Below are 20,602 nucleotides of genomic sequence, written 5' to 3' on the forward strand. Positions count from 1 at the left end.
AAACCAAAATTAGAATGTGTGTGTGTGTATACACACACACACACACACATATATATATATATAATACACACAAAATACAGTACAGATGGAGGTGGATACCAATTTGTCTGGCAAACAAAAAAGAACAAAACACTGCCTAGGCCCTGCTCATATACTTTATTCTTTCATTCTAGGAATTAATTAGTACAATACAAAATAAACATATTTACAAAGAAGAAAAAAAAATTAAAAACATTTTGGCGTTTAAAAGCAACTCCTTTAGCGTTGAGACATGGACTAACTGCATTCCATAACGCTTCTCGAAATATAAGATGGTTAAAAATTAATTTTTTAAGTTAAGGCACAAAAGAAAAAAAAAGCTAAATTATTTTTCTTGCTCAAAAGTACATATAATTGCCCTGTGTGAGAATCCCCATCCAGTGGAGATCATGTGGATGAGTCTTTGTGTAAAAGCTACCCATGCACCACTATTTCGTCTGTAATACTTATCCTCTCTAACAGCTATAATTGCCATTGTTTTCCATTGAGAAATATGGTTTACTTTTACATCTAAACCAAATGGTCTAACTTTTTTTGTTTTACTGTCAGCCATCCAGTGAACAGGTACTTATATCCACTGACATACACAGCGCAGCGTCTGGATGGTGAATCATGACTTCCACAACAGTACACTCTTAATAAAGTCAGTGCAATTAATCGAAAGAGGATAGTTTCATCCATGCTGAAGAAGACTGGTCCATCTGAGCAGACTGATGTACACTGATCCCAGAAATATCCAACAGTGTGTGTAATATTTAACAATTACTTTCATCTTCAGGTTTACAACGTGAAAACAAAAAGGGGAAAAATACAAAAGAAAAAAATATCCTAGTGTTTTAATTGTTCTGAGTGGAGATGACATCTGTGGACTGTGGATCACAAAACGGACCAAAACGACCATAAACATCTTTAGCGCGTACAGCAAAATAGTACTTGCTGCCTGATACAAATTGTGTAAGAGTGCAAGCCATGGGGAGTGGCAATGCCTTTACTTCTCCAATCTTCTTCCACTGAGAAGGAGATGTTGCAGTTGGATCTTCGTGATACGCATACAGGTGGTAGCTGTCAACAACGGCACAAGTGCGATCTACTTCCAACACACTCCAGGAAAGAACAATTCCGTTTTGGCTTTGTACCCTAGCCAATTTGAGGTGAGGCTTTTGAGGAAGAGAAGTTGCAGAAGCTTCAGGAGGAAGGCGTTGGGGTTGAGGAGCTTCTGGAAGAGGAGCTGGGTGAATTGGTCTTGCTGGTTCCTATTTGTAATGAAAAGATTTATGGAACAGTATATTTTGGGGGAAATAGTTTTGCTCTACTGAAAAAGAGAATCTTATTTTTTTCTATAGATTTAAACTCAACTCTATTACTCAATTTCATGGAAACATACTCAATAGTTACTGCTCCAAAAAAAATAAAATATATATATATATATATATATAAGCATTTACACTTACTTGTGGTGGACGATGATGAACAGTCAGCTGGGGTCCTGCACCTACGGACATCCCATTATTAACCACATACGCAGTAGTTTGGGGCATCCGTACAGGTAACCCTAAAATTTGCAGGATTGAACAAAATGTTATCAGTGGATCAGATTGTTTATAACCATTTGAAACTTGTAGATATCATTGTTCAAATTACTTGGCTGTATCTTAAATTTACTGAAACCTGAAGAAACATACAAAAAAACGTACAAAAAAAAGGTCAGAGGAATAACCAAGTGACCAAAATCAAAACTCAAAATATTCCACATGGCAGGAATTTAAGAAATGCATTGTTTTAAGAAGAAAAAAAATCTTGTTAGGATTTTGCCAAACACATGGAAAATCTAGCCTCACTAAAGTACCTCATTTAGGGCAGGACTCAACAATCCCCAGGTGCCAGATCGCCGTGGTGTCAAGAAATCACTTGGCGTCATGGGTTTTGCAGGACATGGGGGGGGGAAACTGATCCAGGCAGCAACTGTGCTTAACAGCCAGAAGTGCTCCTATCTATAGTTTGAAGTTCTAAAACCAATTACCGGTCAACTCTTGTTGTGGAGTCTCTAATTTAGGATTCATTTTGAAAGAGACAACTACCTATATATCAATCAACGTGCCTTGGTCTTTAACAAAACGTCCGGTGATTAACGCACTCGTTAGTGTCCTTTCATATTACAGCGATTGGGGTTTATCACATACTGCCTGTTGACCGACTCACAGGCTAGGGAGAAGGGGCTCCAATCCCAGTATATTAAGGTTGCTTCCATTATGTTTAATAACATACTAATGCATTTATCAAGTTTTAATAATTTAGCAACTAAATATTTATTAAGTTACTAACTTGATTTACGAATAGTTTATCGTATCAATTTATTAGCTTATTGGGATTTAGATCTTCAGGTTTAAGAGCCAAACAGAATTTGTCAAGCCCTGGTTCAATGGATGGTTTCTCATTATTTAGTTACAACAAAACCAGGTAGAATTAGGATGAAGATGGATGGAAGCACCTACAGAGTATTTCTAAACTGTTGCGTCAATCAACCATTTATGCTGTTATAAAAAATCCGTAATAGAATGACTATTTAAATATTTTTTTTTCATTTTATTATTACCTCCAGTTTGTGGGCTGACTTGCCGAAGATTCTGGTTCTGCATAAGAGTGTTACGCACTGTTGTTTGACCTGGGACAGTAGGGAGGCTTGTAGTGTAGACCATCTGTTGATTGTTTGGAAGTCTGGGTGCTGGAGCCCTTGTTGTAGCTAGAGTCCCTGGTCGTTGGGTTACGTTAACAGTTGTCTGTGCTGTATTTAAAAGCAAAATGATAAAACGCATAAATACTCCTTTACCGTCTTCCATAAACTAAGCAAAATGCCTACATCATTGACTTGCCAATGCATGATTTTTTTCTTAAACCTCACATGAACTAGTGTATGTATATATATGTATATATATATATATATATATATATATATATATATATATATATATAATTAGATGTGTTCATTTAAAATCATACGGTAAACAGCTAATTTTTGTTTTCTTTTTTTCTGTTTACTTGACTACAAAAAAATGCTTTAAAGTCAGAACATAGAGGTTTTCTCCTCTTAACCATCATTAGTTCCATACATATTTGATGGCATCATAAATCAGAAAAATGGGGACTTCAAAACAGACCCTTCTGACATGGCACATTAGACAAAGGGAACTACTATAAAACACTGTTCTATCAGCACTGCAGCTTCACAGCAGTTGCATTCTAAAAAAAAAAACAGTAATTATTTGTACAATATGAAACTAATTTTAATGGACACTTTGCCACAGAATATAATTTTAAAATCTTAAAAACTGGTATTACATTAACAATGTAACCATGCATTTAAAAAACACAAACCTAAGAACATCTCTGCATCTGCAACCAGAACATTTAATGTTTTCATATGGGTAAATTACCTGTTGGTAACACATGTATAGTGGCTTGAGAGGAAAGTGCTGTGGGTGATTGTATCTGCTGAGTGTTGGGCTGTTGCAAGGTGCGGCCTGTAATTTGGGAAGACTGAATAGTTCCTGACAAACTTCTTCTGGGATCTAAAATGAATACAAGTTAGATGCAGAAGAGGGAAATAAAAGAGCTTGGCATTCATAACATAATATCCCATATATATATATATGCCATAGTATTGCAGTTACAATATATTGAAGACATTAGGTCATCATTTAAATTTTTGCAGATTGAACGTTCTTTCCGTGTATGCAGTTACACATTTATACCACCCTCACACACCTAATATGTCAAGTACATCTTTTGCACTGGCCAATATAATTTGATAACCTATAATTTAATACAAAGAAACCAAATATGGATTTGCACCACCACCCACCTTGAGAGGTTGTCTCCATATCTTCATCATCTAATGTAAGGTCAATAACTCCACCTCCAGGTTTTCCACTCTGAAGAAAGAAGTTTAATTTTATACATGCACACACACAATATGTTTGGACATTGACTTTTCACTGCAGTAGCCAAGTAATAATTCTGATACTGTCTTGCAGATTCACATTTTTTTTTATATTAAATACAGGTCACAAAATAGATTGTATAGAGTACTGCATAATTGTACCTTATCTTTTGTTTAACACATAACCTACCAGAGTTGTAGTCTCAGGTGCACGTTTGCTTGAAGTCTCTGCTACTGGTGTTCGGCTGGTTTGTAGTTCTGTTAAATTACATTGTAAGGGTTACTGACAAAAACGTCAGATTGTGTAGCTCTGCTAAATACTGATACAGCAACAAATGTACAAGTTTATATCTGTACATGGTTAACAAATGCGTTATTCAAAGGCAAATCACAATAGTCATTTTGATCTTTAATGTGCACATAAAAATTACGTGTAGAGTTAATAAAATGGGCTCCATATGCCTGAAAATACCTGTTCTTGAAAGAGTAGGTGACTCAGTTGAAGGACTGCTAAAACCCGCCTTGAGCTGCAAAGATGCCCGACTGTTTGCTTGACTGTATATGCCAGAGGTTCCCAATGGTGGCAATGACTGTCTGGATAACTGTGCAACAGAATGCGTTTGTACTGCTTGTACTGCTAGAGTTGATGCAACAGAGCTAGCTGGTGAATTCCGCTGAATACCTGGGCTAGGCATTGAGGGGCTGTTGATAGGTTTGTTTGCAGCCAGGGAAACAGGAGTTGTTTTTGTGAGGCTACTGACTGCGGTCTGATTTTGAACAGAGATGAATTCAACATTCCCAGACTGCTGGTTGGTTACTAAGGTCCCTGTTGTACCTTGTAGAATTTGTGATTGAGAAGGCATGGCTACAGGGACATGCAAAATGACTGGAAGGGACTGAAGAGAGACAGACATTGATTGAGTGCTGCTTGCAGACACCTGGGTGTTCCCAACAACCGTTGCACTACTAGGTGCTGGAATCACAGAAGTCATCACTGGAGTAGAAGTGACAGAAGCAGAGGGTTTGGACTGGCTAGTTAGAGAGGTTTGCGATCCACCTATACTTGAAGCATTAACTGAGGAGGAAGGGGAAAAAACAAATGATCAAACTTGACAATCTTCAGTGATTTATTCACTAAACTAAAGAACTGATTAGGCAAAAATATCCCATTAAACCATGCAATATAAAAGCGCAAACATTTCTACTGAGAAAAGGGACAATTTGGTCTTTCAGAATGCAAAGTTAATCATCTCACCCACAGTCACAACTCACTGTTAGTTAATATTACAAAATCTCTATACTACAATTAATGGTGAGAATAAAAAATAAACTGTCTAATCATCAGGGCCAGATATGTTTCAGGAACATGGAAGCCATGCTCCTTAAAATAAAATAAAAAATACTGCAGACGCTTATTTTCACACTAATCTCAATAGCTACACCTCCCTTGATGCCTACCCCCACATTGATCATATGGTATATTTATTCTCTTATGTCTATCTCTATTGGTCAACAGCAGGGATATTATGTCCCACATATCAGAACTTCAACCAAATACATCACAGCATTGAAAGATAGCTTGATCGATTGTCTGGCTGTATAGAAATGCAAATCTTAAATACTATATAGAGCGTAACAAAGGCAGGACTGTTCTTCATACTTCTTTGGTATGAATTCATGATTTTGTAGACTGTTTTTGGACTACTAGAGGTGATTTTGACCCATTGACAAATCCTGGCTAATAAGGGTTGGTTAAACAGGTTTCTATTTTATTATTCCCCATAATTAAATTGTTTAATATTTAAGTGGCATTTGGGGGGGGGGTATCAGCAAATGTACACTTCTGTAGCAAAATACTGTAGAGCAAAATTACATTAAAAAGATTTATCCTGGTTAAAAACCCATTCTTCGCTTCCTCATAAACATCCCATACAATGTATCAGCATAACATGCAGCAGCTTCTTAACTTACTTTTTTGCTGAATCAGTTTCCAGTCAGGTGGTGTTCGCCCCTGAAGACTTGTATTTGCAGGTGACTGATTTGCAGATATTTGTGTAGTGGTGCTAGGACTGCGCAGTGAAATACTGGATGGACTCGGGAGTGAAGGCTGAACTAAAAACAAATATATATGTTTTATAAAACAGAACTGTCTAGTTTGATTTAGTATTTAACACCTAGATCATATTTCTAATTAACCCTTTGAAGGATGGCATACATTTTTCCCAGCACATTTTAGTAGTTCTGCTATAGTTTTATAGGATTATTGTGTACTTTGGGGACTTGACTGAAAAGGTATAGTCAATACAACTACCACATATTTCTAATTTATATATAAATGGCCCCTATGATTTAGTCATGACAGAGAATTAAATTATTAAATAGAATCTGTTACCTTAAAGGTAATATAAATATAGCATTACTGCAAACATATTCTATTTAATACTATGGTTATTGTTTACAAGTGCAAAATAATTTAGGGTAAAAATAACACTGTTTAGAAATTAAGCAATACAATTACATTTAACATCCAGCATGTATGGAGTTAAACATGCAAAAGATGGGTTAAGCTGGGCAGGTAGGCACAGGTGCATGGTGGGTGATTGCCTTGTGGTTATTTGGCTGGGGATAAAAAAAACAAAAACAAAAAAACAGCTTACATCAGGGCTCGACAAATCCCAGGCACCAGAGAATTTTGTCCTGGTGTCTAGGTGTTTGTCAGCCTGTTAAATCCATAAAAAATGCCCCCACATCGCCATAGTCGAGCCTGTGATCACTCCCAGAGTGATTCTGTAGGCTGAAACCGCGATTGCAGGAAAACCTGCAATCGCGTTTTCAGCTGCCACAGGCAGCTTCAGGAAAGGGGGTTGAGTTTTGATTGGGTCCCCAAGTGTGGGGACCTGACACAACACCCCCTGCTGCCTGATCGCTCCATGAGAGTGACAGTGCAGCGTTAACCCCTTCAATGCCGCGATCGCCCGGCAGACCAGCAACAGCAAAAACGAGCCCCCACAAGCCCTTTGATGACTCCTGTAGGCATGGAAGCCTACAGCAGACATCAAAGAGACTCCTCCCTGCAATGGCTGGTCTATAGAGGCAGCTTCAGGGACAGGGGGAGAGGGTTCTTTGGTGTGGAGACCAGCCCCAACCCTCCCCTGCTGCCTGACCGCTGCATGAGAGCGACAGTGCAGTGTTAACCCCTTCAATGCCACAATTGTGTATGACACGTTCGTGGCATTGCAGGGGTTAACATTTGTCCCCCCAAGCTTGTGGACTAAATATCAGTCAATACTGTGCTCCAATGGAAAATAATTTATCAAAAAAAATAATTAAAACCCCCCCAAAAAACAGCACTGACCTGAAAGTCCAGGGTGCTTCCAGGTCAAATGCTGTGAGTTTAATAAGTGGGCTGATGATGATGATCAGATCACTCCTGACCAACTGTTAGGAGCCAGGATTGTTTTAAAACTAACTTTTTTAGCTGGCGCCTAGATTCACAACAAATTTGTCAAGCCCCGGCTTACATGCATTTTAACCTTATCCTTTATAAATGTCTTTTTTTGATGCAAATAAAATATTTCTTATTATTGATACGATGATGGGTGCTTTGAATTATTGGTGAATATTTCAATGCTATTTGAATGCATTGAGGCACTGAACATTTAAAGCAGGAGTGCTGTGAATATGGAGACCCTTAAGTGGCACCATATATACATGGTTGACAAAATGCTGTTTAACAGAAAAGATTTAAAATGGCTTCCATAAGTTTCCATGTTTTATAAAAATCACCCACTGGACACAAAACAATGTTTGCTATCAGACAGGAGCATGTTTTTTCAAGATTTACCAGCAGTTGAAGACTGGAAAGTAGATGTAGTGGTCTCACCCACATTTCGCTTTGATTCCAACATTTGTCTTACTGTCCCAGAGTTTCTATAAAAAAGGCAAAATAAAAACATAAAAAAAAATAAAGGGTGCATATGGAGTCGAGTGTTTAGTACACGAATGGAGAAAAGGTCAACCACCACAACACCGAATAGTCCTAAGGACAATTTACCTCACCTACAAAAAGAAGAACCAAACTGGCCCAGAAATGACCAAAATTATGAATTTAATGTTATTGCTTGGTTCAGCTACTATTTAACAACCTGGAACACAGACTATATGTCAACACAAACCAATTTGTGAAGGGTTTTCAAATATGTTAAAGCATCACAACAGTGGACAATCTGTGGAATTGATCACATGCATTAAATTGCGCGTGCTGTACGATTGCGGTATGTTTTTGTTTAAATAACTAGATTAATGCAAACTGAACCATGTCTGTCATTGCTTTTATCTACATGCACTACCAGAATAAATATACATGGGTATGAACAGTAGCTTTAAAATATTGATCATGAACCGATCATGATCATATCCACTTCACATTAAAAGGAGTATATAAAATACAAACAGATCATTTCAGCTCACCTGTGTGCCGCAGTGTTACTGCTTGGTGTGACATCATTTGAAGATTTTCTGGGAGATGAAGGCTGTGTGGCTGTAGTTTGCTTTGTTAAAACAACGAAAAAAATCTTATTATTTTTGCATACACACATCATACATACAGTATCTCACAAAAGTGAGTACACCCCTCACATTTTTGTAAATCTTTTATTATATATTTTCATGTGACAACACTGAAGAAATGGACACTCTGCTACAATGTAAAGTAATGAGTGTACAGCCTGTATAATTTGCTGTCCCCTCAAAATAAGAACACACAGCCAATAATGTCTAAACCTTGGCAACAAAAGAGAGTACACCTCTATGTGGAAATGTCCAAGTTGGGCCACATTAGCCATTTCCCCTCCCTGGTGTCATGTGAAAGGTGTGGTAAATTTGGTGTTATCGCTCTCACACTCTCATACTGGTCACTGGAAGTTCAACATGGCACCTCATGGCAAAGAACTCTCTGAGGATCTGAAAAAAGAATTGTTGCTCTACATAAAGATGGCCTAGGCGATGACCTGAGCTGCAGCACGGTGGGCAAGACCATACAGCGATTTCATAGGACAGGTTCCACTCAGAACAGGCCTCGCCATGGTCGACCAAAAAAGTTGAGTGCATGTGCTCAGCATGTACTGTGACATATTGAAGCAGAGCATGATCCCCTCCATTCGGAGACTGGGCCGCAGGGCAGTATTCCTACATGATAACGACCCCAAACACACCTCCAAGATGACCACTGCCTTGCTAAAGAAGCTGAGGGTAAAGGTGATGGACTGGCCAAGCATGTCTCCAGACCTAAACCCTATTGAGCATCTGTGGGGCATCCTCAAACGGAAGGTGGGGGTCTCTAACATCCACCAGCTCCGTGATGTCGTCATGGAGGAGTGGAAGAGAACTCCAGTGGCAACCTGTGAAGCTCTGGTGAACTCCATGCCCAAGAGGGTTAAGGCAGTGCTGAAAAATAATGGTGGCTTCACAAAATATTGACACACTGGGCCCAATTAGGACATTTCCACTTAAGGGGTGTACTCACATTTGTTGCCAAGGTTTAGACATGAATGGCTGTGTGTTGAGTTGTTTTGAGGGGAAAACCAAACTTACACTGTTATACAGGCTGTACACTCACTAATTTACATTGAAGCAGAGTGTCATTTTTTTCAGATATAATAAAATATTTACAAAAATGTGAGGGGTGTACTCACTTTTGTGAGATACTGTACATACGAATAATACACAAATACCCAAAATATTAGTTTGTTAATGAGATTAAAACATTCTATGCAGACAGAGAGGTATGTCACCTTTTGATTGTTTGCATATGCTTACTACATACACACTTTTAAATCATGTTTTATTTGAGTATTAGTGGGTATGCATTATACACAAATACAAAACAGCATGCCATGCATATTAATTTTACACATATACTTATTTTCTTGCATATTTTTGGGGGAACAACTTTAATAGATTTAACTATATGAATTTTAAAATTACTTAAACCGCATGACAAACATTTTTCATCTTATATTAAAAAACACTTTCAAATATAGTATTTTCACTATTTTGGGGACAAATTTTATTGATCGTTCAAATACAAAGTTTGCTGTGGCTGTTCTGTTTTAATTACCTCAGGCCTTTTCTTTAAATCTTCTTTTGCTGCACCAAAACGCTTGGTTAGTCTGGAAATTTTAGCCTATAAGCATTTAAGAAAGATGAGATAATTTAAGAAAAAAATAGTAATATACTATTGACAATCATAATTAGGCAAATTATCTACAAAGACTGATTAGGCATTGAAAAGGGCATTTAAAATCAATGCTAAACTAAAATGAAAAAAGAAAAGCCAGACAGAATAGTGATTTAGTCTTAATAAAATACAGTTCATATTACCATGGGAAATGCACATGAGTATTTGCCAATTTTGCCATATCTGTGTTTTCCCAACCTTAATTCCCATTTTCAATGTACCCACACACATTATATATATACCAATATTTTTTGTCCAATCTTTCATTGCAAACACACAGTAAGCAATTTTTCCAACTTTACCTAGGATTTCCACAAATAAAACACCCCCACAATTTATGTCGAGCAAAGGTTTTTTATTTTATAAAGACAGCAAAATTCTCTATTTACATGATTTTAATTAATTTTGAGCATTGGATTGGGAGAAAGGCAAAAGGGGGTATTTTAAATGCATATTTCTAGTGGGAAGAGTAAGAGGTATTTGGGCAACTATTTTTACATTTCTTCCATTTTTTAATGTCTATTCTCTTCTGAAGAAGGAGAAACACAGTTCCTCCATATTTTCACTTTGATCTCAACTGTTGCTGATTGCACTGCCATCAGAGGTTTCAGGAGGGTCTGGATAGACCCTCTGGGAACCTTTTCATTTTCAGGACTGATACAGCCTTCTCAGATATTACACCATATCAGTCAGCAGGAAGATACCCTAAGTGCACTGGCAGGGAAATATCCAAAGTGGTTAAAAGGCATTTATAATTTTTTCCTTGAGCATAAAATACAGTAATGTATGTTAGCACTGACAAAAACCTAGTCTCATTTTAGTTTGTTCCAATAAAGACCTTTTATCTGGGGCCATTGTCAGTCATGTGATATTCTGGGTTCCTTTTTCCTGCTCAAATACCACAATGAGCAGATTGTTTAGGGCGATGCTTTCATTAATCAGATTATCTGGGGTAGATGTTCTAGAGATAGTATAATAGAGATTGGGCTATGATAACAGCTAGTGATTGGCTAATGTGCAGTTGCTTGAAAACATTTTCAAAAAGGTACCAATTTACCATTTAAAAAAAAAAAAAAGAATAGCACAATATTTTTCAAAACATATTTTCATCTGATACTAGTAATAAAAAATGCTGGGGTTCCCCTTTAAACATAATTCCCTCAATATCAGATTGTTACCTGTATAGCATGCAAAACGTTTTCATGTTTCTTGCACTCTAGTTTCTCTACTCTAGTCTTCAAGTCAGCTAGGGTTTTGTCAAAAACCGCACACTGCAACACTGTAAGCTTTTCATCCAACATCTTTTCAATAACCTGAAAACAAAGCATTCAGCAGATGTATTAGTACACATCTCAGAATAGATCACTTCCACAATCATGTACATACACCATACCAAGATAAAAGCTAAACACAAAAAACTTTACACTAAAACCCTAGCTTAAAAAGCTTTTTACCTTAAATATGTTATTGCATTTAATAAGTATTGTTTTGCTTAAATTAACAGGTTTACTGTTCATGGTCTAGCTATTCTTGCCACTGATCAGATGCTTGAAGCATCCAATCAGTGGCAGGAAAGTGCTTCCTTTACAAGCAATTGGTGCAGTTTCAGTGTTGGGATTGAATGGATAAGTATGTCAGGCGAGATGAGATGTGATTGGCCAAACATCTCCTGCATGGAAAACATGCTAGGGGGGGTTGGCAAATTCGTAAGGAGGGCTCTGCAAAACCACACCATGATTTTGGAAATGTCACACATAAGGAATTGTGCATACGATGACTGAAATACAGCTAATAAATTACACAACTGTGTAGAAAAGAAAACTAAATAAATGTATCACTAGTTTAACAAGTAACACCTTCTGCAATTTCTTGTTAAGATCATCTCCTGCTGTAATCTTCACTTGTAGCTCTGCTTCGTATTCATCCCCCTCGTAACGGCGCTTCTTAGTAGTGTGACAATCCAAGTCTTCAGATTTAGACCGTTTTCGTCGGGACACATCACCTGTTAGAAAAAAATATATGTCTTATGTTACTGGATTCTGCATGTTCATAAATATTAATCCAGTAAACAGAGGTCAATGGGAAATGTCTCAAACACCAAACCTGTAATTTTGGCTGGAAAAAAAAAAAAAAGTCCATCAAGTTTAACCATGCCCAAAAATGCTACAAATGAGGAGATTTCCTCAAAAGCAGGAAAAATAGCTGTTATAGATTTTACATACATACTTTTACAAGTTATTAGAAGACAAGAACAGTAGCACTGCTAACTCACTAAGCACACAAAGCTAACAATATGTCACTATTCCAATCTATAGTTTTGGTATTCAGACATTTCATATATTATTTGCTTAAAGGTAAATAGTTTGATTTATTAGTTTAAAAATACTGCAATTCACAATTTTCTCTGGATAAAAGCAAAAACGTGAGCTACAACTAACTTTTTTCAACCTCCTGTTCATCTTCTTCTGCTTCCTTTTTTTGTCCTGTCTCCTTTTCCGATGGCTCTTCTATTTTTTCCATGCTTGTATCTAAAATAAATAATGTTTTTTAAGAATATTCTCCATACAGGTCATGATACACCAGGCAATAGACAACCACCCAAGTGTCCTTAAATGAAGAAAACAAAAATTTTGTTAATTTCGATCCGGATTGAAAATTCTACAAATAGGGAAAATAATCACTTACGAGCACACTTGGTATGCTCAATAAAAAGCATATGTATGTGTTGGAGATGCAAATGATTTACATACAATGAGATCAACCATCTTCTTGCCACAAAATGTGGAGGATTGTGCCTACCTGCTAGATTTCCCTCCCCTTTGTAAAGTTACTACTCCCCTTTGGAGGCATTCTTGTTAAGGATAAGGTAAAAAGAATTCAGAAGAGATTAGGGCTGCAACAACTAATCGATAAAAATCGATAATAATAGATAATGAAAATCGTTGCCAACAAATTTCATTATCGATTAGTTGAATCGATTTTTATCGATTATAAAATGAGGCTTTTTCAGAGCAAACGCTCTGAAAACACCCCTCATTATATAATCCGTTTAGTCTGACTCACAGCAGCAGCTCCTACTTACCAGTCCCTCCCTGTAATCACTGTGACAACTGGCCCCGCCCCTTCCTTCTCCCAGAAGGCCAGAACCACATGGCTGTGACACTCATCTAACTAAGTATAAAATTAATATTTGGGCTGCTGAAAGTTAGGGGAGGTGGGGGTTAATTTAGGGGCAGTTATGGTTAATGGGGTGTTTAGGGTTAATTTAGGGGAAGCTATGGTTAATGGGGTGTTTAGGGTTAATATAGGAGCAGCTGTGGTTAATGGGGTGTTTGGGGTTAATTTGAGGCAGTTGTGGTTAATGAGGTGTTTAGGGTTAATTTAGGGGCTGTTGTGGTTAATGGGGTCTTTAGGGTTAATTTAGGGGATGCTGTGGTTAATGGTGTGTTTAGGGTTAATTTAGGGTAGTTGTGTTTGATGGGGTATTTAGAGTTAATTTAGGGGTAGTTATGGTTAATGGGGTGTTTAGGGTTAATTTAATGATGAGGACTGAGGGTTAATTTAATTAATTTAATAAAGTTAACTTAAGGTGCAGTTAGAGGTAAAGGGGGACAGACTAAAGGGAATCTAAATCCTGGGGGCAGTGAAGATTCTTTATAAAAGTATGGTGTCAGTGTGCTGTGAACAGGTCTGTGACTATGAGGGCACTATGAGATATCTGGGGGGGTATAAGGCATATCTGGGGAGGATGGAGTGACATATCTGGGGGTATAAGGCATATACGTTATATAAGGCATATGTGGGGAGGGCAGGGTGGCATGTCTGGGAGGCAGTGTGGCATGTCTGGGGAGGATGGAGTGGTGTATCAGGGGGTATAAGGCATATCAGGCACAGTAGCATATGTGGGAGGCAGCGTGGAGTGGTATATGTGGGAGGCAGCGTGGAGTGGTATATGTGGGAGGCAGCGTGGAGTGGCATATGTGGGAGGCAGCGTGGAGTGGCATATGTGGGAGGCAGCGTGGAGTGGCATATGTGGGAGGCAGCGTGGCAAGCCTGGGCTCAAATGTGCATAAATTGGGGGGGCTGGTTGGGAAATAAAGACAAGAAATGCATTTTATAAAAGTTTTTTTTATTCTGCTGTTTGTATTTAACATCATTTGTTTATTAAATTATTTTAAATAAATGAAAAATGTACATTCATTTTTTTATCCGATTAATCGAAAAAATAATCGGCCAACTAATCGATTATGAAAATAATCGTTAGTTGCAGCCCTAGAAGAGAACTTTTCCACATATCTTCAAAAATAATGTTTTGTTTTCAACCCATAATTATCACATATTCTTCAGGAAGGAAATTATATAACAGTACATGACCAAAAATACGTGACACCAATTGATAACAGATTGCTAGATTGTTGTAAAATCAAGCACAGAATGACATATCCATCCACAAAACACTGGCAGGAGAATGGGCGATACTGAAGAGCTCAGTGACTTTAAACATGGCTCAGTCATAGGATGCCACAAGTCACTAATAACAAATTTTCTGCCCCGGGCCACTGTTAATGCTACCGTTGTGAAGTGGAAGCACAGCTCAGCCACAGAGCGGCAGACCACTCACAAAGCACAGACGCCGAGTGGTGAAGTGTGTAAAAATAATCTGGAAGTCTGTAAATATTGTAAGCGCACATAAGACCTATAAATCAGAGGAGAGGATAGAAGGAGATCATTGGATGAGCGGAGAGAGCAGTTAGGCGTGTACTTAGAGAAGAGTGATGAGATGAATGTAAGGGAACCGTTGCGAAGGGCTTTGAAATCAAGAGTCAGGATTTAGTAAGGGCAGTCTCAGAAGATTGTCGAGTGCGAAAACCAGATTGAAGAGGTTCAAGTAAGGAGTTGGAATCAAGCAACCTAGTTAGTTGGGTATAAGCAACTCTTTCAGGAAGCTTGGAGGTGAGAGGAAGTAGTGAGATGGGACGGTAATTGGACAGATCAGTCGGGTCCCAGGAGGGCTTTTTCAAGAGTGGACGAAAGAGACTGGGTAAGATGTGATGGGATCAGGTCAAGGGGACATGTGGTTGGAGAAGAGGAGAGAAGAAGAACATGGACATACTCTTCAGTGACAGCAGAGATTTGCTTTAAGGTAGCAAAGGAAGAAGAGGTCAGTGGGTAGGAGGGCGCATAGAAGGAGGGTGCGGGCAGGGTGGTGACTGTGCAGAGATTTTATTGTTGAAGTATGCGGCAAAGTCAGAGGTATTAAGATTAGTTGAATGGGTAGTATGAAAAAGGGAATTTAAAGTACTAAAGAGTTGTTGAATTTCCGAAGCTTAACAGAGGTAAGGTCTCTGGTTAGGCTAGGTTGGGGTGCAAGGGAGCAAGTAGGAGGCAAGGTTAGACAGCAGGATAGAAAGTGGTGGTAAGATAATGGAAAAAGGGAATTAGAGAAGTTAGTGAGAGAGCATATGCTAGAAAAAAATTAGGTCCAGGGTGTGACCATCATCGTGTTGTGTAAGATCAAAAGAGGCGCTAATAGAAATACATTTTGAAGCCATGGGAGACAATCTGGTGTCAACTGGGATGTTGAAGTCCCCAAGGATGACAGAAGGAACATCAGAGGAAGCCATGAGAAGTGGTCAAGAAAGATGTTAGCCGGGCCAGGGGGGCGGTATATAAACAGCAATGTGTAGGGATTAAATAGTCTGATAGCATGGACTTCAAATGAGGAGAAAGAGTGATGGAGCAGAGGGTTGAAAAGTACAAGTAGGGGAGAGTAGGAAGCCTACACTACCACCCTTTGTGTCATCGGGTTTGGGAGTGTGAGTGAGGTGGAGGCCACATAGGAGAAGACTTACAAGAGGTTAGCCAGGTTTCAGTTAGAGCGAGAAGATGCAGGGAACTAGAGGCAAAGTAGTCGTGTAAGGCTGTTAGTTTGTTACACACAGAGTGTTTGTTCCAGAGTGCAAAGGTAAAAGGGTGTAGGAGAAGTGACAAGGTATGTGGACAAGATTATTGAAGCTTCAGAAGTGGCCAGGATTTGGGGAAATATCCCTAGCTGCTAGAAGAGGAGAGAGTGAGAGAAGGTGAGAATGGCACTTGAGTGAACAGAGAGATTGCTGGGAGTGAAGGTAGGTGGGGCAGAGAGAGGAGGTGAAGCTGAAAATTGTTAGGTTCTTCTCCTTCAGACCCCCTCAGCTTCCAAAGCATTAGTTACCACACATTTAATTCTGAAGGAAAAGTTCCCACCTTGCACCTTTACCAAATCTTTTAAAATACCTAACATTACTTCCCTGGAGTAGACAGCAACTATAAGTACACAGAAAAATCAAAAAGGGGTAATTACCAGGTAGGGCTGTTGCTTTTTCTTCAGCTGCTGGAATATCACAAGGTTCTTCTTCATCAGAGAGCACTAAAAAAGCTTCACTTGGTAGGGTTTCACTACTTTCTTGTTTGCTTGGAGAGGTGTTACCATGTTCAGCCTTATCTTCATCTATACTTAGGTCACTTTCAGTATTCACAACAGATTTTGAAAAGCACTGTAGTTCATCTTCCACTGGAGCCAGTTTTTCAAGAATTGGGATAATTTCATCAGTCTCCATATTGTCTAGACTTTCTAAACCAGAACCAGTCTGCAATTCTGAAAGGGTTCTCTCAAAGCCAATCTCTGTTGCAGAAGTGGATTTCTGCCCTTCAGCCTTGAAATTCTGATCAACCTCCATACTACTCGTTATGGCCTCTTCAACAGTATCCCGATCCAATGCCGTGTCTGATATTTCTTTATTTTTCTCTGAAAAAATATTCTCCTGTGCTACAACATTCTCTGATATTTTTGCCTCATTTGCCTCATCTAACAAGTCACTTATTTGCTTTCCAGACATCTCTTCTTCACAGACCTCAGTTTTTACAAATTTATTTTCCTCTTTGTCATCAAACTTATTTTGCAGTTCTTCCTTCAGAATATCCTGTTTTCTATCTACATTGTCAAAATCTCCACTAGGTGAATCTAAAATACCCTCTACATTACCCCCCACTATTTTATTATCACTGACTTCTTTATCAGGTAACAATTCTATATTGTCCTGTTCTCGTTCAGCATCATCCTCCTCTGGACTTTCATCTTCCAGTTCATGTATTCCTTCCAAAACTATGTGACTTTCTTCTTCATCTGAAACACTTAACTTTGGTTGTCTCATTGAGATTTCAGTGTCACATGACATATCCTCTTCCTCTACTGGCATTTTAGCCAAGTCGTTTTGGTCCACTCCAAGAAAACTCTTTTCTTTACATTGTTCATTTGAATCTGTGTAGGCCTGGCCATCTGGCTTACTCATATCCTCACCACTTTCATTTTCTTTACAAGTAATGCTATCAGAGGGTTGCAGATCAAGTTTTAATTTCAAGTCTCTTACTTGGTCAGTATTTCTCAAACTTCCTTTTATGTCAGAAAGTTTGACAACAGGAACTTCACGGGGATCAGAGTTTATAACTATCATGCCATTTAGTTCCTTTTTCTCCTCCACGTAATCTAGACCACGGTAGGAAGAGTTAATGTCCGAGTCTCCGTTTTCATGGTTTCCATTAAGTAATTTCAGTTCTGTGGGTTTCAGATGGTCTTCTTTGGCCTTGTGCACTGCTTCCAATTGTTGTCGGTCACTAGCTTTCATGGTTTTGCGTGCTTTAAATACCTTTTTTTGAGGTTCTTCTGAAGTCTCCATCTTAAACCTAAAACAGAGCAAACAAAGCAGGTTCACATTTACATTAATATATGAACACCATTCAACGTTTCTTAACTATAGTTTCCTTTAAAAGCAACTCTTTAGACATAAGGTGGTGGCAATCAGCACAAGTGTAGCAAGATCAGAAAACAAGAACGAAATGATTTACAATAATAAATCATATTAAACATACTGATGCATTTAAGAACCACGCACACGAGAAAGTTTAAAACCATTCTTGTTGCCATTTGTCAAACAAAAAGGTATTACCAAAATAACAGTTTGTGCACTCATGTACATGAGCGCACACACACACACACACACTAAATTGGAGCAGGTGTAGCATCTTAAATTAAGTACAAGCAGATATCCAATTGGAATACAGGGAATATGGATCACTTCCTCAACCCCTTAAAACACTCATGCAGCTGAACACAATGTTGGTGGGTTTCTGTAGTTATATGTAATCTGGGCAAAAAAGTGTGAAAAAAAAGTGACTAAAATTAAAGTTGCAAGTCACCAGAATTAGGAATCTGCACTCACTCCCCACAGGAACTCAGGTGCTTAGCTGTGCCAGGAAGGGCCAGCTCCCCAGTTAATCAAAAATAGAAGAAGGCTCCAGGCACGCAGGGGTTCCATCAGACAGATTTATTGTAGGAAACAGACAACAACGTTTCGACCTCACAATGAGGTCTTTATCAAGTTGATAAAGACCTCATTGTGAGGTCGAAACGTTGTTATCAACTTGATAAAGACCTCATTGTGAGGTCGAAACGTTGTTGTCTGTTTCCTACAATAAATCTGTCTGATGGAACCCCTGCGTGCCTGGAGCCTTCTTCTATTTAAAATTAAAGTTGCGACTCCCTTTGCCTAGGATTAGTGGCCAACTGGTTGCATGATAAGTGTCTATATGCGCTAAGCGAAATACCCTGGGTTGACTTTACTCCAAAAGTAGTATTTTTGAGCTGGCGGGCTGCTTAACCGTGAAACGAGACATAGGCTTCAGAAAATGAAAATTTCATGTTTCGAAAAGCGAACGGCCATATAAAATAGCTTTTTCCCCCCGATTCAAGAAACTTATATTAATATAATTTGTGGTATTTTGGTCAACTGAACTGGAAAATATTAGAAAACGTGTTTTTGTGGGTTTTTTGTTTGTTTTTTTTAATTTGAGTGTCTTAGCCATACTAAATGTTGTGGGTGCACGGAAAGTGATTAATGAAACTGTAAAAATGCTGAAAAAGTCTCAGCTTTTTGGGCACAAAACACTCATCAGTAAAGAAGGGGTTAAAAATACACCAATGTAAATAAAAGTTTAGAATCTTAAAGTATGTTAACCAATTTATTTATAAAAAAGAAAAACCACAAGACATTAAAATTTAACCTGAGATCCGAATGAAAAATAAAGAGCACAACCGCTGATAATTAAAATATGAACTAAGTCCCTAGCATTCACTGCAAAGATCATATCTCCTAACACATTTTTAAAAAAATCACTTATGTGGATAAAGTATGATTTTACTATTGCTTAAAATTAGAGCTTTTAACCAAGCTGTTATGATCCAAGGGCACACACGTATGGTCCACTCAATGAATTAAGCATTTTAAAATCTCAGAATCCAAAGAGGAGCAACTAATCATAAAAAATACATTCAGAGGCCGATTCTTGAAGAACCGGAGAGATTTGTTTGCGCGACCTAGAGCACTTTACACAAAAGCATCAAACATTGTTAGATCCTATAACAAAGCTAGGCCAAATCAAAAAGAAATATAAATACAGACAAAACAAAGTCCCTATTCTTTTAAGCACAAACCTTGCAATGCAAGTGACATTTAGCAAACTGCTCAAATATGGCCCACAACAGGAAGAATTTCCAGTCATATCCACAAGAGAGCTCCCTGCAGCAGCAACTGAACATGAATGCGGGAGGAAGGCAGAACCAAAAGCAGACAGTAGAATTACATGAGGGGACAGAAGGGACTGCTCACAACTGTGCAAGCCAATAATGTGCCTCCTGTGCTTTGCATCAATAAGCATTGTGATTTTCTTTTTTACTCTTATTCATAGGTTAAGATCAGCGAGTTTAATAGCCTAGAAACGGTGAAGCTTTCTAGTACTCAAAGCATACATGAAATGTAATTGTGTGATGCAGATTACAAATACGCCATTAATATATATTTTATGATGAACCTACAAGCCTTTAGGTAAATCTGGTTGCCATATGGTATTAACATGTTATTTGTTGTCACAGTTAAGCCACATTCATTAACAGCAAAGCTAAATGAATTAGAATGAGTAGAGTGGAAGCCTACAAAACAGAAAAACCCAAAACAATATATGTTCAAAACATATGTCTGTACCTTTTCAACGATACACTATTTAACAGAGCAGCTTACAAATATGAATTACCGATTTATTAAGAGGAACCAAGGGCTTCCTTGTCCCCTCCGCCAAATTTGACATTTCTCAGTTGAGGCTTTTCAATCAGTGACCAGCAATGGGAAACATTTGCATACAGGCCCCCTATAGGCTTGGATGTGTCTGCTCATATGAGCTCCACAGAAAGTTAACCAACCAGACGTCTGACTGTAGAAGCTTGCCTAGCAACAATGATATGCAAGGGAAGGCTTAGATGCTGTGTAGACAAGGACACGTAATATATACACACACATATA

The 20,602-nt window shown here is 38.3% G+C and overlaps 1 protein-coding gene across 1 annotated transcript in view; it reads right to left on the reverse strand.

The window, feature by feature from the left end:
* Positions 1-364: 364 nt before the first annotated feature.
* Positions 365-20,602, reverse strand: part of ATF7IP (activating transcription factor 7 interacting protein) — a 28,479-nt gene continuing 8,241 nt past the window's right edge. The window contains exons 2-16 of the mRNA XM_053469114.1: positions 16,555-17,933; positions 12,653-12,742; positions 12,071-12,216; positions 11,393-11,527; positions 10,095-10,160; positions 8,447-8,526; positions 7,821-7,906; positions 5,948-6,088; positions 4,449-5,051; positions 4,167-4,234; positions 3,899-3,968; positions 3,471-3,605; positions 2,633-2,821; positions 1,491-1,591; positions 365-1,292 (exon numbers count right to left, since the gene is read on the reverse strand). Coding sequence (XP_053325089.1) covers positions 876-1,292; positions 1,491-1,591; positions 2,633-2,821; positions 3,471-3,605; positions 3,899-3,968; positions 4,167-4,234; positions 4,449-5,051; positions 5,948-6,088; positions 7,821-7,906; positions 8,447-8,526; positions 10,095-10,160; positions 11,393-11,527; positions 12,071-12,216; positions 12,653-12,742; positions 16,555-17,933 — 3,706 coding nt within the window. The 3' untranslated portion in view covers positions 365-875. The remainder of the gene's footprint in view (positions 1,293-1,490; positions 1,592-2,632; positions 2,822-3,470; positions 3,606-3,898; positions 3,969-4,166; positions 4,235-4,448; positions 5,052-5,947; positions 6,089-7,820; positions 7,907-8,446; positions 8,527-10,094; positions 10,161-11,392; positions 11,528-12,070; positions 12,217-12,652; positions 12,743-16,554; positions 17,934-20,602) is intronic.

The sequence above is a fragment of the Spea bombifrons genome, chromosome 6 (genome assembly GCF_027358695.1).
Source record: "Spea bombifrons isolate aSpeBom1 chromosome 6, aSpeBom1.2.pri, whole genome shotgun sequence".
In the NCBI taxonomy this organism is placed as follows: Eukaryota; Metazoa; Chordata; class Amphibia; order Anura; family Pelobatidae; genus Spea; species Spea bombifrons.